The following is a 24,637-nucleotide window of genomic DNA, read 5'->3' on the forward strand; positions in this document are numbered from 1 at the left end:
TTTTTGGCCAGGGCTGGGTTTGAACCCACCACCTCTGGTATATGGGGCCAGCGCCCTATTCCTTTGAGCCACAGGCACTGCCCAGTATATCTGATTTTCATGCTTGCCTCCTTACCTGCTAAGCTTCTCAAGGTTTCATTCAGAAACATAGAATGTCCATGCACAGTTTGTGTATTAAAGGATAAAAGACCCCCAGGGAACCGAGTCTCCCCTCTCTGTTAGCGGGTCCTGAGAGCAGCAGGCCTTCCTCACCTGAGTGGCTGCCCTTACTTAGCGCTGCCATCCTGAGTATCCCAGCTCACTTGTGGGTTCACACGTTTCCCCATAGCCTGAGTTCAAACTAGAAACTTTCTGGACAGCCAATTAGTAGCCAGTCTCCAAGTGCTTATGGGCTGAGAACTGAGGAAAGAAGCTGTGTGCTATCAGAGTCACTCAAAAATGCTTTCTCTTTCTAGATCGTTCCAGCGTGGCAGGAGTATTGTCAGATAGATTTGAGATATTTGGAGATATTTTAAAATTTTGTTGTTGTTGTTGCAGTTTTTGGCTGGGGCTGGGTTTGAACCTGCCACCTCCGGTATATGGGGCCAGGGCCCTATTCCTTGAGCCACAGGCACCACCCGATATTTTAAGTTCTTTTTCTGTTTCAGGGAGGCAAGATTCCAATCAGATGGACTGCCCCAGAAGCAATAGCTTTCCGAAAGTTTACCTCTGCCAGTGACGTCTGGAGTTACGGAATAGTGATGTGGGAGGTGGTGTCTTACGGAGAGAGACCCTACTGGGAGATGACCAACCAGGACGTGAGTATGACTCGTCTTTCTCTCGATGAAAATGAAGTGCTTTGTTCTCTGCGTCAAGACACTGACAGTGTTGTTCATCTCTGAAAGTGACAGTTGCTTACAAAAAAAAATATGAAGTACCGTGCTTACCCTCTGATCTGTTTTGTTGTTGAAATATCCTTTGTTCAGAAGCTGGAGATGAGTTAGTACAAAGAAAGGAAGTTACAGTTATATAAAATCTCAGTCCCTTGTCAGAGAGTGATGACTGTACTGTAGCGACGTTTCACTCAATTTATGTCAGTATCATTTTCAAAGATAAAGAACCAGCCCTCAAAGAATGAACACTGACAGGTACGTTTCTGCAATTTGCGTCTGAGAGACGCTAATACTCCAAGCCAGAAGCATGAATGGTATAGGTTGAATAGTAGATGCTCTGGGAGGATAAAAATAATCTATGTTTCTTTAAATTAAAAAATATAAGACTTGTGTCTATTTAATTTGTGGGTAAGAAAAACAGGAACGATTACTCAGGCTTAAAATAGCAGAATTCTATAGTTAAAGGAGGCCCACAGAATCTTCTATTCAAATGCAGAATGTTCACTATTCCATGTCTGGATGTCTGACATGTGGGGCTTTCATCTCTGCCTGTACGATTTTCCATCATTATTATTCAACGCAGCCCTTTCCATTTTGGAATGTATGGAAATTTGATATTTTTCTTTCAGGAAACAATAATTATAAAAGCAGCTAACATTTATCAAGCCTTTGCTAAGTACCAAAGACTATCTTCACTGATTTACTATTATCTCATATCTTCTTTGTAAAACCAGCGTATTAAACAGTGTTCATTTCATAATGTACATATTTGAAACGTTTATTTTTTTCCCCCAGTAATCTTTCATCCGTGCCCTGTAAAATCTTCCTCTCCCCTGCCTTCAGGGTTGGTGGGCAATCGTTACACATCTCTAGCTAAATTTTGCTGAAACAACAATGCCAGGAATTAATGTTCTCTTTCCAATATAAAAATTCGAGTCCAATCTAAAAGTCAACCCCATGTTCATTGAGAAGTGTTTTCCACAACTATAGAGCCAGCCTGGCCCTAGGTATCTAGACAGGGAAAGAATGGTCAGATTTTTGTTCTCCCTCCTCTGCCAATGTCTAAGTCTGAATTCTTCAAGACTGGGTCTGGGTAGAGAGGTTGAAAAGAAGGTGCAAGATTGTTGTCATATTGGAGGGACTACTGATACATCCTGTGGGACAGGTGAACAGATATTAGTAGCTGAGCCTTTACACAAGCCCTGGATGGAGGCTCCCTCTCCCCAAGGACACCAGGGAGGAGGATGCACTTGAACTTGTCATAGCTCTTGTCACTTCCCACCTATCCCCTCAACCATCTCCCAGGCCACCACACCCATGCCCACTGCACCCCAGGGGAACACGCTCCTGCTGGGGGCTCTTGCATCACCCTCTTTGAGAGTTACTGTTGCCGCCCCCACTAGCCAACCTTCTTCCAATTCCCCAAGTGCAAAGCCAGGGTCACACATCAGCTTCCCTAAGAATCATTCCATAGCATTTTTCTCTGACTACAACAGCAACCTGGCTTCATGGACTCCTGCCTCTCAGAGAGTCCATCTCCCTTGCTGTGGCCGCCTGAAATTGCTGCAGTTGGTTTTCCTTGATCTCCACTCCCTCCCCTTGGAGAGTAGGGTGCTGGCTTGTTTCTCTACATCTGGGGAAATAGTATTTATTGTCCTCAGTTTTAGGATTTTGGCGGTAGGACTGTCGTAAAACTGTCATTCAATTCCTGTTGTATATACAGTTATTAATATATTCCACAAAGCATCAGAGAAATGCTGTTACTATTCCTGTTTCACACTTAAGAAATTGAGACTAAGAAAAGTTAAACGACTTTCTTAAGGTTACGAAAATAATAAAATCATACCAGAAATTACAACCCTGCCCTTTAAAACTTCTGTATGCAACGATCACACAGTCTCCGGCTGACTGTCCCACCCCGCCTCCCTTTCCCTTCTAATCCGTGATTCTAAATCAGCCTTTTAATTGAACATAAAACATAAATCACTAATTGGGCATATAATAATTACCTGTTTACTGCTTTCTATTCTTCAGATGATGCCAAATTCTCACGTGTCCCCCTACCAAGCACTGTGTGGTTTGGCTGCTAAGTTGTTAGTCTCAGGGCTCATTTCAATACCATCCTTCCCTTTACTTTTTGCAGAGGATTTTTATTCTGTCCTGCCAGCAAGCTTCCAAATATGCTGGTCCCTACCAAGTGCTGCTTCACTGAAGGGAAACTTGTCCTCTGTCTGCCTAGTTAACTTCTATTCAAACCTGAGGTGTTTTGAATGCTGTTACTTAGAATTAGTGGTCTTTCCCAGCTGTGCGGCTTATCCTTATCATTGGCGGTCCAGGCTAAGATAGTTTATCTGCCACAGACAAAATTACAGACCAGAGTAGACTGTGGTGCTATGCAACTGTTCCTAAGTGTGTGTGCTGGTCCTGATGAGGCTGGGCTGTGCTTCTGGAAGTCAGTTGGTCTATACCGGCACACCTTAGCTCTCCTGTACAAACCGCTCACCTCCCTCCTGACACCAGCAGCCTAGCCTAAATGTGACCTCATTTATCAAGGAGCTAATGGGCCAAAAAGAGCCCAATTGAATCTCAGCCTAAAACCTGTCTGCTCAAATCCCATTGGCCAGCCCCGTAATGAGGCGGCTGGGCCACACCCTGCCCTTTGTGGGTGGATTCTACACAGCTACAGAGATGAATGAATCAAAAATCATTTATCTGATGCTTTATGGCTTCCTTGACACCATCCATTTCTTAATTCATAGGTGCTGGTTTGCTATTTTATCATTTTTTCATCTTCAGTCTTATGTATTTGGGTTTTTACTAGGTATTTCAGGAATCTAAATGAGGTTTAATGAACATATAATTAATTGCAGGCCATAGTGTCTTTAATGCGGGGTCCAGTACAGGCTTATCATTTCCTCAATGAGTTCACGATCGTCAGCAGCTTCAGTTTCTAGACACAGCACTACGTGTGGCGTGCGCCAATTTCCGTCCAAATTTTATCTGCAAGAAACGTGACAAATAGGCTGTATTTGAAGATCATGATGCCTGAATATTTCTTCAGGGAACAAAATCTCAGAGAACAAAGTAGAAATACCGATTTGGCCATTTCAAATGATATATCCCATAATCTCTACGTTTCCAGATGCTATCTGATTCTAAAAGGGTTTCGCCACCATGAAAATGTTTCACAACCAAGACGTGCGGGGTGATCTAAACCCCGCAGAGGAGACCTTTCTCTGTGTCAGCAGGACAGAAGGCAGCAGTAGATTTCTTGGGATTTAGGATTATAGCTGCCGGCACAGACAAACACTGTAACAACACAAAATAAAATAAACTAGAACACTAAGATGATTTCAGGTAAATACCAGACCGTGAACTCTGATTCAAACTCAGAAAGCTACGATAATATCCTATGGTCAGTAGAAGACTATCTACAGTAAGTATTTTAAAGTTCATAATTCTAAGAACCTAAAATAAAAACCAAACTAAAGATTTCCTTTTTTGCATTTAGATAACGACTGTGTCTTTTTCTTGCATTTATGGTGGAATGTGTGAATATAGAGATTCTACCAAGCATAGTTTTCTAAATGTTTTAAAGACTGAAGTACTTTGTTTTTTCAATTGTCTTCTGTTACAATGATTTTTGTTCTTTTTTTAATGCAGTCGGTTCTCTGCATTTTCTTTTTCCTGTGTGTTTAATCCAGTAGTTTTATTGCTACTTCTGTTGTCCAAGAACTTTATATAAAGCGGCAAGAATATGTGATTCCAGAAAGATGTCGTCAGCTTTGTCCTAGGAGTTCCTCCCTCCCTATTTCTACCCTTTATTTCAATTTCTGATGTGATATATTCACACACACACACACACACACACACACACATACATATCCCTAAATCTTTTAAAATAAGCATTCACAGATTGTGTATATTACTGGAGCTTTTTGTGGTAAGATGAGGAGTGTGTTGTAACGAATCAACGGAAGAATATGAAGAACTGAGGTTGCTCCCAGATACTGAGAATTACTAAGATCTGACAGTGAGTTGGACCAGAGAATATTGGTCCTCTGAGATAATATTGGTCTTCTAAGGATAATGCCATCCCTGGATAGAAGTAATTATTTTAAGAATCAGTTCCCACATGAAAATTACCCTTTTGAAAAAGTGATACATAAAGAATTATCGGTACTTCAACTCAATATTCCTGTATCCTACAGTTTAACAACAATGATGACAACAGTGACACCTGAACCCTGGGGGGGTGACCCTGCCAGTCATTCAGGGCCACTCCCCACCCCCTCAACCCCCACTATGCAGTCAGTTTCAGGGATCAGGAAGGGGAAGGACTGGAACAGCAGATTCCTAAGATCACTTCAATCTCTGGAACACTGTTGATCTAAGATCAATATACTAGAAAAAAAAAAAAAAGGAAAGACTCATACTATGGTACCATTCACACCCCTCCCACATTATTTGCTTGCGGTTCAGGAAGTTGTTGGTGGTTGCAATGGTGTGACTCAGAATGGAGTTGGAAGACTCTAGGTTTGTGTGTCCAGAACACATAAATGGGAATCCTACCAGCCCCATTTCTTTGTATAAATTATGTTTTATTTCCAAATATTAAGGAGATACAAATTGTTTTGTTACATGGAGCTTTGTAAAGCTTTGCTCAGGGCTGTAAGTGTGCCGTCACCTGAATATGGTTCATGGCACCTGTTGGCTGGGTTTTCACCTCCCCCTTCCTGATTTCCAGTGGTTTTGATTTTTACTTCTTTCCATGCCCCTGTGTGCTTGTCAGTTAGTTCCAAATTATTAGGAAGTACGTGGGTCTTCTTACTCCATTCTCGACATACTCCACTTATGGCAATACTCTCTAGTTCCATCCAGATTGCTGCAAAAGATGCCAATTCACTCCTTGTTGTGGCTGAGCCGTACTCCGTCATGTGTGTGTGTGTATGTAACATATGTTTCACATTCTGGAAATTCACTCCTGAATTGACAGGCACGTGGGTTGATTCCACATCTTTGCAACTGTGAATTGTGCTGCAATAAACATTTAAGTGCAAGTATCTTTTTGATAAAAAGGACTTCTTTCTCTCTGGGTAGACACTCAGTAGTAGGATTCCTAGATCAAACGATTGGTCTACTTTTAGTTCTTTAAGAAATCTCCCTATGGGCTTATAGAGAGGTTGTCTAATTAGCAATCTCATGAACAGTGTATAAGCTTTTCTTTCTCTCTGCAACCACACCACCACTTACTGTTTTTGGACTTTTTAATAATAGCCATTCTGAAATGGGATAGGCAATATCTCATTGTTATTTTAATTTTCATTTCCTTGATGATGAGTGACATTGAGCATGTTTCCCTATGTTTGTTTTCTGTTTTTCTATCTTCTCTTGAAAAGCTTCTGTTCATGTCTTTTCCTCGCTTTTTAATAAGGTCGTTTATTTTTGCTGCTTTGTTTGAGTTATTTATAGATTCCAGATATTAGCCCTTTATTAGATATAAAGTTTGATAATATTTTCTCCCATTCTGTGAGCTGTCTGTTTGCTCTGTTGATAATTTCCTTAGCTGGGCAGAAGCTTTTGAATTTAATTAAGTGACATTTGTTCATTTATGCTGTTGCTATCATTGCCTTTGAGATCTTAGTCATAAATTCTTTGCCTAACCTGACATCTAGAAGGTTTTCCTACATATTCTTCTATAATTTGTATGATTCCATGACATGCATTTTAAGTCTTTTATTCATCTTGAATTATTTTTTTAAATGGTGAGAGAGAGGGGTCTTGCTTCATCCTTCTGCATGTGGCTGTCTGGTTTTCCCAGCATCATTTATTGAACAGGACTTCTTTCCCTGTGTATGAGGTTGTCTGCTTTGTCAAAGATCAGTTCCTTTTAGGTGGATGGTTTACATCTGGGTTCTGTTCTGTTCCATTGGCCTGTGTCTATTTTTGCACTGTTGCTTTGGTTGCTAGAGCCTTGTAGTACAGTTGACATCTGATAGCGTGATGCCTCCAGATTTGCTCTTTTTTGATTAAGATTGCCTTGGTATTACATTCCCACTTCTTAGCTGTCAAAGATGGGCAATTACTTAAACTTCCAACTTTTTCCTCAAGTCTTTCATCTGTAAAAATGTGTATAGCAGTTCTTATCTTGCAGACATATCATAGAGAAGAATTTAGATAATGTACATGTGGTCTTCAGGACCATGGCAAAATCTGTGGGCTACTTAGGTCCTCAGGAGGAGATTATAAGACACACATGAGTAGTATAAGAGGAAAACGTTGTCTGATAAATCATAGAGGGGTTAAGGGAAGCGGGGAGAGATGTACTTCTGTGACACAGCTGTGTCCCTGGCTTCAGGTGAGATGAAGGAGAGGAGGTTTGGTTGGGTGCCGGGAACTGAGAGGAAATTCAGTTCTAAGAGCGTTTAGAACTTCCAGTGGGTCCCCGTTTAACACTGTCTTTCTCAGGAGGTGTCCTATGTCTCAGGAAAGTGGGCCTGTCTTATCCCGGCCACGCTCAATACATGCCTGGGAGGAGTCTGCATAGAACATGGCCCGGGTGAAAATTCGATGCAGGGTTTTAGAACACAGCAGTTAGGGCTGTTGGCCAACTTGCAGGTAAGGTCTGAGAGACCAGTTGAGTAGTGCCATGCTCTAGCCCCACTGTATTGCAGACGACTTCTCCATGTAGTTCCCAGGGCATCTGTTCTGTGCTCCGTGGGCTTCTCTTCCTGAGGGAGAACTCAGAGAGGAAGGTGACTGCATGAACCACAGTCTCTGAAACGTCAGTCTTGGGGTCTCAGGATGCCACCTCCTCGTCCTTACCCTCTGTCTCCTTCCCTATTGGTTCTGCATCCCCATCTCCTGTGATCTTGGCAGGCGGCGGCGGCTTCTCTGGTGGTCTGATGATGTTCCTCATTCTTAGAGGTTCACAATGTTTTCTACCCGCCCCAGCTGTGAGGAAGCAGCCTAACTGCCCTTGCTACTCAGTGCCAGTCACCCTCACCAGCCTCGTGACTCCTCTTCTCCTGATCTTTTTGCACAAGTGAACTCAGAACTGTCAGTTCAGGGGAACCCTTGCCGAGTTTTCTGGCGAGAGTCACTGAGAACGGAGCACAGCTTAGAAGTCTGATTTGACACAGGTACGGCAATGCGAGGAGACACCCAGGACTTCCAGAGCACTGCTTCACGTTGGTGTCGCAGCTGCACCTGTGAGGCACCATTCCAGCACCCATGATGCTGCTGCTTCCTGGTGTTGAGCCCAGTGCCCTGCTGTGCTGACTCCAGCTCACAGCACCTCACATGTTTCAGAACATTTCTGCCTGGATGGGACCATGTTGTAGCTGAAGATTCGCATGGAAAGAGTATTTGTGCGACTAAAATTTGCAAATGTTACCAATCTGTCTCTCTTCTAAGCAAAGCCAGTTATGACATATATTTCTCAGACACCATGAAGCACAGCAGGTCCTGAGTAACAGAACTGTGCTCGACACCACTGTGTTCTGATGTTGAGAAAATCAAAGTCTGTAGACGTTGCACATTCTTCTCATGTCTACATGGGTTTTCTTTGGGAACATTGATTTCCTCACACATCTCAAAGATGAGAATGGGAGGTGACTATCTGAATGTATCAGGCTGAGTGGCTGTGGTCTGTGTGTGACCCTGCCCTGGGAAGGGACGGTGTCCTGTCCAGGGATGGCTCCTGCCTTGTGCCCTGAGCTGCTGGGAGAGGCTCTGGTCCCCTGGGACCTTGAACTGGAAGAAGCAGGTAAATAATTATCTTATTCATTTTTACTAATCTATCTTAAATGTGTATAGAGCTCCTATCATGTCGGTGTTTAACGGTAGACGTGTTTTGATCTGTATTTAGAAGTCTGGTAATCTCTTCGTATCCATAAATAAGCAATAGGAACGTGACTCTTGTTTATATCAACTAGCCAATGGTGAAATGGGTTTTGTTACACTGAAAGCACAACAATGTGTAATGAAACCTATTTTACCATTGGCTAATTCATAGGAACCTATCGAGGGTATGAAGTGGTTCTTCCAAACATCCTTTGCTGTGAGGGCCACACCCTTGTAGGGGATGTGCTATGTAGGACCCCTCCCCCAATGCACTGGATCAACGTTGCAAAACTCCTAGTGCTAGCTGAGTTTCTGTGAACAGCAGAAGCAAAGCATACCCCAAAGTAGGAATCTACACCTAAATAGATGAACGCAGCGGCTGTTACTTGACGGGAGGAGCCCGGCAGAGCTCACATGCTACCAAATGAATAATGCTATGTGGGAGGGTCGGTGTGGGGTGTCAGGAACTGGAGGGGGAGGCGGTAGACTTTAGATACTGCTCAGACTATTGATTTATATGCCAATGCCAGGAAATGCACAGCCTATAATAAGATTTTAGATATAGCACATCTGGACTGGTGCCAGACTGTCTGCAAAACTCCTCACCACCTTGTTCTTTCCTTTGTCCGTTCAGCCACGTCCATCTCAACAAACGTGAGCGGGAGGAGGAGGTCGGCTGGGTTATGACTCGTGTGGTTGCATGTCATAATCTGTAAGGGAAATTGACCAGCCTGAATTTCACTTTGGTAGCTCTTCAGCATTTTACAAACCATTAGTGTCATTCATAAAACCAGGATGGAAACAAGTTAAAAATGAAAAAAAAAGAATTCAAAATATCTACATATGAAATCTAAAGTTACAGCTTCAAGTTTGTTTCAAAAATAAACTCTAAAGATGAATTAGAAGTATAAATGTACTGTTCAAGGATAGAAATGTTCCTGAAAATAAAATAATTGAGTAATAGATTCTAGAAATAACTTCACAGATAAAATAACAATTTAAGTTGCTTCAAAACTGATGAATTCATTTAATTTTCTCGTTTAATAGTTGCATGCAAAGACTAGCTATTTAATGGAGGAATTTTTTTACATAGGTGCTAAAGAAAAAAAGACCTAATTGGGAACAGCTTTGTGAAAAAACGTACATTATGAAAAAAATCACATTTTAGGTAAATAAGAATTAACGATTCTCACAGTATAGTGGAAACATTTGGTAAACTATTTTCAGTAGGACTTTTTAACATTTTGGAACATACACACTATTAAAGGAAATAACAACTGTTTTTATCAGCAACAGAAAGTTTTATAAGCAAACTAGTAAATAACTAAATTTTTCCTTATCCTGTGAGTGCAAACGTTAATTTTTATTCCCTAACTATTCATTTATTTGACCACCAGTGACAAAATGTTTCATCAAAATTTTTTTGGCATTTTTTTTTCTTTTGTAAGCCTTTGGTTGGTATCTGTTTTATTGTTTTATTTCACACTGTGCATAAGCTTTCAATACATTATATATTGAAATTATCAAATCACATTACGTATCCTGTCTGATGTAACACATTAGATGTGTAAGTCGTATGTTATAGTTGCTGGAAATATTTCCCTCAGTGGTTCACCTTTTTATTGCTTATATATTGTTTTTGAGATAAGTTAAGGACCTGTGAGATCTTTTGCCAGTAGTTATCCTAGGATTTGACCATTTCTTCCCGGAGTCCCTGAGTAATTTTTATTTCTCAGCCTGCACTTAACTATTGGTGCTTCTCAGGGCCTTTATTAGATGCTTTCCCAGGGAGACATGAGTCACGCTGACTTCAAGCTGTGACCAAGTCCCCTGACCCTCACATCTGTGCAAATGTCTCCCACGTTCTAGCCAAAATCCTGCCAATTGCCATCTGGGTGTCCCCACGCACCTTAAATAATAGAAGTCCCAAATTACACCCAAAAATATTTTCTGCTCTAACGAATGTGCTATCTGATGCTACAGAAACAGACCTCCAAGGTGATGGGCTTGAATGTGTCTGATCTCAGCCCCTTTCATCTCCTCTCCGGTCACTCCTGTGTCATAAATGTCTCAAAAATCTGCCATTTCATCCCATGTGCACCTGCCTCCGCATTTGTTCAGATGGCATCCCTTTTTCCTAGTGAGACTGGTTTCTTGCCCATACTTTAAAGTTATCCGTAGGGGGATAAAAAATCTTTTGAGCTTTTGGAAGCAGAAGGTGGAATTGTGGGCATTAGAGGTTAGGAAGCAGAGTGGGAGGACGGGGAGGTGTTGGTAAAGGGTGCAAAATTCCAGCCAGGTGGGCGGAATGAATGCTGTTGTTCTACAGAGCACTGGAAAGCAAGTGTTGTGAACTACTATTTATTGTCTATTTTTGCAAAGCTGGAAAGGAGGATTTAGAGCATTCACAACACAAATACATGACTGAAGTGATGGATATACCAATTACCCCCATGTGGTCATTGCATTGTGTACACGCGTTGAAATTTCATTCTGTAGCCCATAAATATCTACGATTATTACGTCAGGTAAAAATAAAAAGAAATCTTAAATATAAAATCTTTTCTTTGTAAATGTCCTATTCTAATTATTTCCCCCATGTTTCACGTCATCTAATTTTTTCATGAAGATATAATTAAATCTAATTGTTAACTGTTTGTAGTAGGATTTGGGGAACTGTGTTCAATAATACTCATTTGGGTACCAATCAGTATTCAAATTTTAACAATTTATTAAAACCTGTATTGTTATATTCAGTAGCACAAACAAGTAACATCAGGATTAGATAATTTGATGGCAGTAGCAACATTAAAAATGTTCTCGATAAAAACGACTTCTCAATTAGACTGATACTCATGTGTGGCTACATTTAAAATCAATGGTGTTTGTAATTCCTGTGCTACTAGGCAGTGATTTGAGATTCCTGACAGAAATCAGTAGATAATAAACAGTCAGACCTTCACATTATTCATGGCACATGAGAGAGCTATGCTAATTTAGCCTTTGACTTGTCCATCATTTACCATCCAAAAGTCTCTTTTGAAGTAAAATTGCAGTTCTCTTGCTTTTAAAAATGTGCCTGTGCCCTTATTTTTTTCATTAAAAAGACATTAACTTTTCAGAGAAATAGGTAGAAAATTGAATCTCTATTTGATTCCAGAATGCAAGGATAAATAAAACATGAATTATATATTTTTGTATCAATTCATTTTACAATCACCCTTCGTCAAGATTTTAGGTAGTATTTCAAGAAAGCCTGTCTTTGTCCATTGTGATAGGATTTTTCTTTTATATTGTTCTATTTTGCGGGAAATAGAAGTAATGATGGAACTGTAAAGATAGTGATGCTGGTTGTTACGGCAAGAGTAAAAATAAGGACAGAGGGAAGTTGGACGGTGGGACGTTTCTGGAGCTGTACTAAGTAGGTGGTGTTGGGAACGGGCTCTGTTTTGCTTTATACAGGTGATTAAAGCGGTCGAGGAAGGCTACCGTCTGCCAAGCCCCATGGACTGCCCTGCTGCACTTTACCAGTTAATGCTGGATTGCTGGCAGAAAGACCGAAATAGCAGGCCCAAATTCGACGACATCATCAACATGTTAGACAAGCTGATTCGTAACCCAAGCAGCTTGAAGACGCTGGTGAACGCTTCCTGCAGGTATGAGCCCGGATCCGAGCACCTTTCAGATCCACACCACAAATACCTAATTTCATAATGAAGTCTTTCTCCCGTGCATGTTAACCTATGAATTTATATGACGTGCTCATTGGAGTATGGTATTTGCACGTCTCTCTCTTACAGTGAATGGAGCTCGGGAGTAAATTAACCCTACAGACCCCTGTGCCTGCTCTAATAACACAGCACGCCAATCTCAGAGAAGCACAAGCTCTCACATGGTCAGGTGGTGGTAAACAATACGCTCAGATCTGTGTGTTTTTGTACATTTTGGAGAGTATATTTGGGTGGGGAAAATAAGATTTTAACATCATCAGGAAAAGCCAACTAAGCACTTATGTGTTTTAAACCAGAAATATCTAACAATAATTACTCTTTGATTTCTTTAGGATGTATTTTTAGTGTCATTTAAATATGAATATTTTTTCAAGTTCATACTTCTGAGTGTAGACAGCCTCAGGGACCCAGTGCCCTTCCCCAGGTGTGTACAGGTATTTAACATGCAGTTTGAACAAGACTGAACACCAGTAAATGAGTAATCTTAGAGAGAAAATGTATAGGAGTAAATTAACTTATTTTTACTTCTCAGAATAGCCCATGAATGCTTTTAAATAACGTTGCATATTTGTAAAGCGTGCTTTTCTTTTTACGTGAAAAACAGAATCATCCTCTTAAAAATCAGTGTGATTCTGTGCTAGAAAATTTAGCACATATTTTTATTTTCACTATATTTGAGGAAATTGTCTATTTTTACAAAAATGTATGATGTTGGTACCTAAATGAGAAACAATTTGTCGATAAAGTTACAGAAGTACTGTGATCCCAACAGAACATGTGTTTACTGGATGAAAAGTCATTTTAAATACAAATAAGGAATGAATCATCTTCAAACTCTGTTCAGGCATCATTAACTCTCTGTGGTAACAACTGAAGAATGCGACTTTTTGGAAATTATTGTTGCTCCCTAAATATCTGCTTTTAGATTGATTATTGTCCTGTGACACACTGAGGCTTTCTCTCCTCCGCTTTCTTGAATCACGTTACATTGTCACAAATGGACCTAGGGAAAGGACAGTTAAAAAAAAAAAAAGCTCTTAATGTTCTTGATCACATTAATTTACATTGTAGCCTGAGGGTAATTAAAATTTTCTAGATAATTTTTATATTTCCTTGCATGAAGTATGTAGATTGGTCTTGCTGGTTTTGTTTAAACAGATTCAGCTTGAAGACCAGCTCTAACTCCCTCCCTGACTTTCCTGCCCTTAGTTCTCTGCAAAGCCTGATTCTAGAAGGTGCTACCTCCTTGAGTAACCTGTATGCACCTGTATTCCTCATGAGAATGTCACCCAATGTGCCCAAATGATGCCCATCTCCTCTACATCCCAGTAACCTGGGATGGTTCTTCTTCAAAGCTTTTCTTTTCAAACCTACAGGGACTCATCTTCCCATGGTTATATTCTGATCCATGCCAGGCATCCTCAAACAGCCCACAGGCCACATGTAGCCCGCCTAGGACATTTATCCGGTCCGCTGTGTGTTTTTGCCGCTGCTGCCTGTCCTACTTAGCAACCAACTCATTCAGAGGCCCACAGTCTGGCCCTCCAGCAGTCTGAGGAACTGTGAACTGGCTCCCTGATTAAAAAATTTGAGGACCCCTGATCCTTACTGTTACCAAAAATTGCAACTCTGACATAATTTGAGGTCCCATTCTCCAGCTGTCCCCTCTGACATTTCTCTTACGAGCAATTCTTCCTTCATGGTCAAGAATCACACCAGCACATTTATTTATTCATCTGACAAATATTAACCCTTCCACTGTGTCAGACTGTAGGCCAGATGCTAAGGACAGAGCATTAAGCCAATAGACCGTGGTATTTGCCTCTGTGGGTATTGTGGTAGAGAGATGTCGAACAAAATAAAAACTTCAACAAAACGTGTTTGATTTGGGCGTGAAGAGTGAGAGTGGGCGGCACCTGTGGCTCAAAGGAGTAGGGCGCTGGCCCCAAATGCTGGGGGTGGAGGGTTAAAACTCAGCCTCGGCCAAAAACTGCAAAAAAAAAAAAAAAAAAAGAGTGAGAATGGAATTTGAGAGGATAACTCAAAGGTTAGAGTGGCTGTGTGGGTGAGAGATGAAGTGAGGATGGCTGAGAGAGACGTGATTGGATGCACATGATACTACAGAGTCTGGACAGTGTGATGCACAGGCCAGACTGTGAGAGGGTGGGGAGGAGCGGGAGGAGGCTGGGAACTCATCAGCTGGTGGGGCGTCTTTAGCAGGACTGGGAGGTAGAGGAGATGGACATCATTTGAGCACATTGGGTGACATCCTCATGAGAAATACAGGCACATGAAGGTGGCCCATGGAGACACAAGAGACAGGCTGCAGATAAAAATTGAGAAAAACAGATGCTATTTGAAGACATCGAAGCAAGTGAAATTGCTAGAATGCAGTTATAACTTGAGCAGAAAAGATGTAAGAGCATGTCCTACCTCCCTCCTAATGCCGGGAAATGAAGGGATAGTGGGCCAAGGAGATTGGAGGTGCACGCAATGTCATGGGGACCAAAATAGAGATGACAGTGATCTTAAAATTCAGGTAGAAAGAGTAGGATTTCAAGGGAAAGTTGGTAGTGCTGGTGGCTAAATGTTTCTGAGTCAAGTTATACGATAGACTGAAAAATGTTCAGAGATTCTGGCAAAAAAAAAAGGTCATTGCTTACCTCCATCAGAGGAATTTATATAGAATTGGTTTTCAAGAAACTTCACTCCCATAGAGTAAAGTGTGACTGGAATGTGAGAACATGTGGAGAACAGGAGTGCACAGAAGAGCCGCTGTATCCACATCTTACAGTTGAGATTTACTTAAGTGAATGCTGGCTGATGGATGTGTAAATTATTGTGGTGTTCAGGCATCATTAACCATTTTTCTTGGTTATTTCTTTAGGGTACATTTCTAGAAAGATCATCTCATGGTTTAGCTGCTTCTGTACTATTTAGTTTTCTTAGATATTTGGGGTTATGTTTTGTTCTCCAGTTTCTACTATCTTAGAATCAATGAACACCCTATGTAAGAGCATAAAATAAAGAATAAGTAACTTCTGGACTGCCTGAGAAATTAACTAAAATGATTATTAGTTCCTCTACAAGGTCTAAAAGCAACTTGCTTTGCATGAATTATCCTGTGTGTCTATGTCTGGTAAAGTTTACGTATTATCTTAAAAACAAAATAGTAGTACAGGCCAGGCATGGTGGCTTATGCCTGTAATTCTAGCATTTGGGGAGGCTGAAGTAGAAAGGTCACTTGAGGCCAGGTGTTGGAGGCCAGCCTGAGAAATATAATGAGACCCTGTGTCCACAAAAAATAGAAAATTAGCTGAAGTAAAGGAGGGCACCTGTGGTCTCAGCTACTCAGGAGGCTGAGGCAGGAGGATCTCTAGAGCCCTGGAGTTGGAGGTTGCCGTGAGCTACAGTGATAACATCACACTCAAGGGAGCACGACCCTGTTTCAGAAAACAAACATCAACAGAACAGTAGGAAGTAAATACATCTAAATCAGTACATTGACTGAGTTTTTAGAACAGTTTGTAGATGTACAACAAAATTGAGTGGAAAGTCCGAAGATGATCTCCCTGGCCTCCAAATGAGGATAGCCTCCCCGACTCCATTATCTAAATCAACCCCAAAGGGACATTTTAATCCCACCAAAGAACCAACATGGACCACATCATTAGCCCTCAGGTCCAAAGCTTACATTAGGTTTCACTCTTGGTATTGTACATTTTATGGGCTTGGACAAATGTGTAATAACACATTACCACCATTATACTATATACAGAATAGTTTTATTACCCCCCAAATTCTCTGTTTCTTGCTAATACTATGTGAAGTTTTTGCCTCTTGTTTTGCCTTATAATTTCCTTCTTAACGTATCATAAGTGCTCATTAATTATGTATAAAAAATCAAGGGACTGATTTTATATTTCACATTTTGAATTACTCTCTTTCACATTAGCATTTCACATTTTTCTACAAATACAAAGACCCGTTGACTCGAATATGAGTTAACACGCGACAAGCTTTGTTATAAAAATGTTTCCATATTACTGCTAACGTCTGTATTTTCTGTGTTTTAGAGTATCAAATTTACTGTCAGAACACGGCTCGCTAGGATCTGGGGCCTACAGATCAGTAGGTGAATGGCTAGAAGCAATCAAGATGGGCCGGTATACAGAGATTTTCATGGAAAATGGATACAGTTCAATGGACGCTGTGGCTCAGGTGACCTTGGAGTGAGTAATTTTTCTGATAATTTTTACATAATTGCTGGGGCGAGAAAAATTGTTCAGAAACCACCCTTGATGAGGTCAAAGGAAGTCAGTTAACCTTTGTCCGTGTGTGGCAGCTCTCCAAGAACCCTCTTCTTTTTGGCCTGTATTGTTAACAACTGCATGATTCACGTAGCTGGTGTCTTTGCTTGTTTGCCTCAAACAAACAGCGTTTGAGTATTTGAATAACCGGAACAACAGCTCCTTGGCAAAACTGGTATTTTGTGTTGTGGAAAAGATGTTTTCTTGACAAGTTTCTTATTCTGGTACTTACGTTACATGAATGTAAATACAAAACAAACTGTGAGCACAATTGGTGTGTCTCCTTCTACGTAAGGACAAAACACGTTCTCAAATTTCAGCTCTCTGGGCTGAATACCAAGGTTAAGACAGCTTCGACCAAGCTTCCCGGGCAGGAATTTAATTTCTGAGGCGCACCTTATACCCCTGCGGTGTGTAAGGATGTGTTAGACCCTGCCTCCGACGTATTGGGTACAATCTCAGTGGAACCAACTGTGCCCTTTTCTGTTTGCACGTTTAAGATAAACATTATCAAAATCTTATTAAATAAAAATCACTAGAGTTAACGATCCAGTTCTTTAAGGTTGTAAGTTGTTTGTACTTTATCATATACTCTGTACATGTAGTTCTTTCAGCCTAATTGTTATTTGTGAATATTAATTGTCGTTAGCAGTGGTTCCATCTAGATTACGTTGACATTTATAACGTTTTAACCTGTGAATATAATGATCACTCCCTTCCAATTGCCTACAGATTCAAAGGTTAAAATATTGCAGTAAGGATCAGAAAATGGTAGGATACTCTGAGGCACTAGACCACAGTCCTTATTTCATTCCGTCACGAGACCTGGGCTCTGTGCAGCTCTGTCTCAACCTCACTGTCATATATGACACAGTTCATCTCCACGGAAGGTAACAGGGTACCACTATCTGTCACCAGGTCAAGTCACTTTTGGGCATTCTCTGCCTTTGTGCTGAAATCACAATCACTCATTTTGCTTCCTTAATTGACCAAGTTCCATTCCCACTGCCACCATCAAATCATATCCACGTAATGACACACACACACACTTTGCCCACTATTTCTTTGGACACTCGAGAAGCTCATTTTTGCTGTATTTAAAATACTATACTGAAAAAATTAGTGATAATTTAAAACTATTTTTACATGACTGCTATTTAATTTTTCAGTAAAAAACGTTCATTTTAATTTATTGAAGTCATTTGTCATTTTATATTAAAATGATATTGTAGGTATTTCTTCTACCCGATGTCAGATTACTTGTACATATATAATAAAATTATTTGCATTATACAGTGTCTCCTTTTTATTAAAATGGCACCTATTCATCTATAGTCATATCTGCTGTATTTTTTATTCCGCCTTCGCAGAATAGTTATAATCACAAATAACTTAACTACCTGCATTCCTTTCCCTTAACTACCTGTGTTCTGCTTTGTATTGCTGGGACTCTAATACAAGTATGTTGAGTGTGTCAGCATCACGGTTTCTCTTTTTATTATTTTTGAAAACTCTTTCTACTTACTTTCCTGTCTGCTCTGTGGTCTCCAAACTCTCTGTATTTTGCATGTTTTCCTCCTGGCCGTCTGAGTCTCTTCCACATTCTCGTAACGACTCTTCACCTGCTCGTGGTACTTGCTGTGTTGTCTCCTTTCAGATATTCCATCTTTTAATGCGTTGCCTCTGAGCTGAAGGGTAAGGTAAAATTTGGAGATCCACCAGCATCTCTCCATTCAGAAATATCGGTTTCTTTTTACCGGTTGCTTCAAATTTCTAGGACCCATCACTATTACTAAGCAGTATTTCTTACTAGAAGTTGGGCCAGCAAACCCTAACTCTAGTAACACTGATTTCTCGAGAGAAATTAGTGACTTTAAATATATGTTCTCCTCTTTACTGTGTCTTTGACCGTATTTTTTTTTTCTAATTGACAGGAACATGTTTATCAAAACATGATGTTAAATAACTCATAAAATAAAGAGTAATGAGTTACTTTTTTGGTTAAAAATAAAGATCATCTATGCATTTTGCCTGCCCTTCACCCTAAATAAATAAATAAAAGTCATCACCAAGGGGCAGCACCCGTGGCTCAAAGGAGTGGGGCGCTGGCCCCAGGTGCTGGAGGTGGCGGGTTCAAACCCAGCCCTGCCCAAAAACTGCAAAAAAAAAAAAGTCATTGCCAAAGACAAATAGCAAAGCAGACAGATTCTCAACAAAAGACAAACTCTCAAACGCCTGAAAGATTTTTCACACATAGTCTTTATCTAAGCATTAATTTTATGAAACCTACCATAAAATGTTACTCCTGGAGTTATTTCCAGGGAATAATGGAGGCTGAGAAGGAAGGGATGCATTGATAACTGTGATAAATGCTTATAAGAACGGTTATAATCAACCCAAAGCCAATGTTCAAACTGCCGTATGCAGAAGAATGTGTTGTAATTTACGACATCAAATTTGTTTCCAATAGCGGGTTTAGAAAAAGAAGAGTAGAACATGCAGTTTTCCAAAACCACATATTTTGGTTAAGATTTCCTTCATAAAGGTTTAATTTTGTTGCTGTCGTGAACTGTTTGCCATTACATGTACGGATGACTGAATACAGGAAGGAAATGAAGAGCCCCAGGGGGCTTTCAGTCAGCACATTAGTGCAGGCTCCTCTCCACTTGCAAGTTTCTGCTCTTGTCTGTGCCTGGAGCTTGCTGGCTTGTGTACAGTGCTGATGGAAGAACCATGGATTGGGCCGTGCTGGTGCCAACCACTCGGGGAGTGCAGGGAGCTGCTGCCAGCAGGGGACTTGGGAGCCAGAGGTCAGGAGGAGGCTGGATGTAGAGACCTCAACTAAGGACCAAGTCACAGCCACTCTTCAGCTTCTGGTCAGACTGCTGCTGTCAACTCTTGATTATTGAGAAAAACGAACAAAATCCAGGGAATTTACATGTGTTATTACACCAACTGTGTGTACGCTAAAGAGGTTCCTGTGAGTACCAGTTAATAGAACAGAGGCTTAAACTCCTAAAATTCACAACATTTCATTAAACCTAGAGCCAAAGTCTATAAAGGTGGATTTAAATAGATTTACGAAGTCACCAACCAAGTCATTGCACATGGTCCATTGTACAGGTCAAGTGCACATGGGAGCTTTGATTATCCTCTGTGTTCCTTAATGAAGCTAAAACTCCAAGTCCAGACCTCACACGTCCCCTGTATTGAAACCTTTAACAGACCCCTGGTTAAATCTCCTCTTGCCAAATGTAAATGTTTGTCTTGTGCAATATCTATATAAATGGTTGTTAGGATTCCCCTAAGTTAACCAAAAATAGCAAACCCAGAACCTCAAGATACAACTATGAAAAAAGCATGACGTCCTAGAGTTTATGAGTATTCATTAATCGCTCTGCTGCCCTCTGTCCAGTGGTGCTGGGGGGACATAGGACCAGGGATGTGTCTGAAAGGTTCATGAGGCAGGAAGGAGAAGGGGCGAGGGTTGGGTCTCTCCAGACACTGGACCTGAGCCTGGATAACCAAGCGGCAGCTCCAGCACCATCTAAATGCCTCTCATTACTCCAGATTCTTCATTCAGACATTTTATTGTCATAATGTCAGTCTTTCCCCATTGTTTGATATCACAGACTAATATTTGAAAAAAATCAAACTTTTTTATGTAACAAACCTATTCTCATGTTTTTACTCATAAGCCTATGCTGAAAGATAGTTTATCCCTGTGAGAACTGGCCTTGGATATCGCTTACGATCACACATGGTCGTGATAAAGTTAGTGTAATATTTATAGAGGGGACACATTTAAAACTTTGCCAATAACATTTCCGGCTATAAAAATAAAGTGAAAAAAGTAGGCTCCCTTGCACCATTTCCCACTTTTTTCAAAAGTCATTGTAATAGAGTAACAGTTTCTTCATAAAATGTAAAATGTTTTATTTTTATCAATTTTGTGTAACTATTACTGCTCATTAGACCATGTAATACATGCTTTAGCTAGTCAAATAGGAAATGTTGGAAATAGTAAATGTATGAGACTAGAGTACTTCAAAGAATATCCTTTAATGCTTTACCAATATTGGAACAAAGTTATTTAACCTTTGCTAATTGGAAATTTTAATACCACTTTAATTTCCTTGTGTGGCACCACTGAGCACATTGAAAGATATTTTTAAAGAACCTACTTTGCTGCTGAGAACAATTTAAACTTAACATAAATAATTTTATTTATCTTTTCCTTTTTCACCTGAACTCCCATTGAATACAGGTATCTGTACATTGCAGGGATTATAATCATGCTATTTCCTAGCTCTGCATTGATTTGACGAGTTATGAACCGACAGGCGAGATTTAAAGAAAATCAGCATTATTCTATTAAAGACACACGTCATATCTGGCAGTGTGTAAAATGCAATGCTATGTTGTTATAACTCCAGTTCTCCCCTGGGGAGGTGAGAATGGATGGAATAGGAGAGAGAGAGAGAGAGGAAAGAGAGAGAGAGAGAGAGAGAAAGAGGAGGAGGGAACTTGACTGGCCTTCCCTTACAAAGACGTCTTAGGAGATAATCAGATAGCAAATTGATCTTGAAATAAAATGTTATACTTAGTTCACTGGCAAAACTCAAGCACATTTTAACCCAAAATCTACATGTAAGATGTGTTCTGAAGAAGTACAGGTTTGATTTTCCTATAAACACAAACTCTGCACTCACATTCTAAACCAAATGTACTTGCTCAAAACATTCACTTATTAGCATGACAGAGAATTTCACTAACCATTTAAATTTCCAGGCTCATGTGGCTCCCGTGGTTCCAAGGTATGGGGCGCCGGCCCCATATGCCAGAAGTGGTGGTGGGTTCAAACCCAGCTCTGGCCCCCCCCCAAGAAAGGGAAATTTCCAGGCTCGCCCCCCTTGCTCAGTGATTCTTGGGTGCAGGCCACATACACCAGGGCTGGCGGGTTGGAACATGGCCCTGGCCTGCTAAACAATAATGGCAACTACAACAAAAAAATAGCCAGGCATTGTGGCAAATGCCCATTAGTCTCAGCTACTTAGGAGCCTAAGACAAGAGAATCACTTAAGTCCAAGAGTTTGAGGTTGCTGTGAGCTGTGACACCACAGCACTCTACTGAGGGCAACACAGTGAGACTCTATCTCAAAATAAATGAATGCATCAATGAATAAATAAGTAAGTGCACTTCCAAAGCACTGAGGTTGAGTTTTTTCTTTTGGGGGGGGGGGGTCAAGTCATTTCAGGAAAATTAAATTATATTTGCATTTAGTATAACAAGGTAGTAGAAATAAAGATCAGTCAGATTACTCATTTGATTTTTTTTAGGCAAAACAGCCAAGAAATGGAGTACGGTAAACACACACTTCAAATTCAAGGTTCACATTTGTAGATGGAAGTCCGTGGTGTTTGAGAGGAAACCTATGAATTCTTTTTCAGTTCCCTTGGAATAGACCGTAATTATTCTCAAAAACTCATTCCTAATTGGTGTAGCCATCATGAATTTTCTGATAAAAGTGTGCAAGCCCAACCCAGATGGAAAGGATACGATAAAACAGTTTAAAGCTTCATTTCTTATTCTAACTGAATTCTGTCATAGCTATTTATTGTTTTCAGGTTAAGAAATTTAATTTTTAGCTCTTTTTTTTCTCTCCTGTGTATGGGCCAAAGTTTGCTCATGCAAACCCACAAATACCCTCTTCTACACAATTCTTAGTGACTGATCAGTTGTATGTGGACACAGAGAATATTAATTAGCCTGTATCTGAAACAGCCGTGAAATAGAGATTTGGCTATGGTAGCCTCAAGGAAGTCTGTTTCACTTCCTTCCTTGGGTAACTTCTTTCTTTTAAGTTTTCCTAAGTTTTGTGACACACTTAACAGAGTTTTCTTTCCACGGGTGAATAATTTGAAGTGTAGTTTGAAGTGCTTTTCTAAAAATTATATCTCAGAATAATGAGAAAATTTCAAGTCTGGACTTCAGCGTAATGTATATTGTTTTAGTCTGATACCCACTGGTTTTTGTTCTTTAGCCAAGGGACTTAAACTTACTAAGCCTTTGTTTCTTCATCTATAAAAGAAAAATTTTTAAATCGATATTACAGGGTTACCTATTTTCCCAGAAGATAGGAAGGAGATGTCTATTCAGTGACACCTGTAACTTTTTATATTTAGTGCAATGGTTCTCGACAAAAATATTTCACCTTTAGCATAATATGTTCAATAAAGTCTTTGTCTAAGGAAATCTAATGTTGTCAACGTCTTTATCATTTAGGATCTCGAATCTTAATGCTCATCTTTCTCCTGTAATTAATGCTTACCATTGCCAAGCGTCTCTGACAAAGATGTATATTAGGGGAACTGCATTCTTGAATATTCTATAAAAGAACATTTTAAAACCTTGGGGACTTGTTTAAGCTCTATAATATGTTAAGTTAGTTTAGAAATCAAAACATTTGTGTTTTTTTGAATGAGTTTGTTTTTTAAAAAGACACAAAAGATTGAAAAAACTTTGTATCAGTGTGTAATCTTCAGAATGCTCTAAATAAAAAGCCAACAGGGTCTTAGATGTTACTTAGTAAAGGACGAAAGCTCTGATACTTTGGATCCAAGGTAAAACATGACAAAATGTTGTTATAAGAACAGTGTAGAGAGGATTACTCCCTGAAGCAATTGTTTTATAAAATGATTCTTTGGAATGAGTTATGTTGGGACTTTGATTTTAAATGTCACAGCTGTGAAATTTTAAAGGTATAGTTTATGCTTATTACATCTTTTAACAAAAAAATAAAAATGCTTATGAATTTTAAAATTCACATTTTGATTTTAAATGGCACAGCTATGAAATTTTAAAGGTATAGTTTATGCTTATTACATCTTTTAACAAAAAAATAAAAATGCTTATGAATTTTAAAATTCACATTTTAAAAACTTTTCAATGGAATTTAACTTTTCACTTAAATGTCAGTAAGCGGGTGCAGATCTGGGTTTTCAGGACTCTGTGTTACTAAACTGTTGAGGTCCACAGCTGGGGACCAATATGTATAATATCACTCTCTGTTATCAATATTTCTCTGCCAATAGATTTTTCAGGTTCAATTTTAGAGCCTGTCTTGAACGTTGGACCAGTGTATTTAAACTGGGACTGTAATCTGACTAGTCTGTGCCAGGTCCGTGTTCCTTTGCCAGCGTGAGATAGCGAGGGGTGCTACCAGGTGAATCAATACAGACATCCAATGTGTGCTTTCTTCATGCAGGGATTTGAGGCGGCTGGGAGTGACTCTTGTCGGTCACCAGAAGAAGATCATGAACAGCCTTCAGGAGATGAAGGCGCAGCTGGTAACTGGGATGGTGCCCTTGTAACTTTACGTTAATGTCACTTCTTCAAGTGAACCAGTCTGCACTTTGTAAACAGCCCTGAGATTTATTTTAACAAAAAAGGGGAAAAGGGAAACAGTGATTTCTAAACCTTAAGAGAGCGTCTGTCTCAGCCACAGAATTTTTAATCATTGTTTTACTAAGACCTCCATAGCTTCCTCCAATGTCTTCATTTTTTATAAAGCAAATATAACTTGCGTTAAAAAAAAAAAAAGAACACGGGGTAAAACATCATCTTACAAAGACAAAATCCTTCCCGCTACGCCAACAGAATTTTGTACATGAAGTATATAGATCCGTAGCACCTTTACAGACTGAATTTAGGCAGCCACTTTCAGAACTTCCAGGGGTTCTACTTGAAGGAAAGTTTTATAGCCATTGGTGGGCTAACAAAGCTACAGTTGACTAAGTTTACTTCGAGTCTTATTGTCTACATAAGTGTATTGAAGAGCAATATGATTAGGTTATTTCTTCATAGCTATCTTCTTTT

The 24,637-nt window shown here is 40.0% G+C and overlaps 1 protein-coding gene across 5 annotated transcripts in view; it reads left to right on the forward strand.

Moving 5' to 3' along the window:
* The window catches only part of EPHA5 (EPH receptor A5), a 274,814-nt gene extending 250,585 nt beyond the window's left edge, over window positions 1-24,229 (forward strand). For 2 of the 5 annotated variants that reach the window (XM_003798178.1, XM_003798179.1), the window contains 4 exons: window positions 648-797; window positions 12,180-12,373; window positions 16,525-16,680; window positions 24,027-24,229. In XM_003798178.1, the coding sequence (XP_003798226.1) occupies window positions 648-797; window positions 12,180-12,373; window positions 16,525-16,680; window positions 24,027-24,132 (606 nt within the window). In that variant the 3' untranslated portion in view covers window positions 24,133-24,229. Of the gene's footprint in view, window positions 1-647; window positions 798-12,179; window positions 12,374-16,524; window positions 18,050-24,026 lie in introns of those variants that run through there. The other 3 variants (XM_012810364.1, XM_012810365.1, XM_023518199.1) reach the window with 2 other exon arrangements.
* Window positions 24,230-24,637: the final 408 nt, after the last annotated feature.

The sequence above is a fragment of the Otolemur garnettii genome, unplaced genomic scaffold, assembly GCF_000181295.1.
Source record: "Otolemur garnettii isolate 467f Iridium unplaced genomic scaffold, OtoGar3 scaffold00130, whole genome shotgun sequence".
Lineage (NCBI taxonomy): Eukaryota > Metazoa > Chordata > Mammalia > Primates > Galagidae > Otolemur > Otolemur garnettii.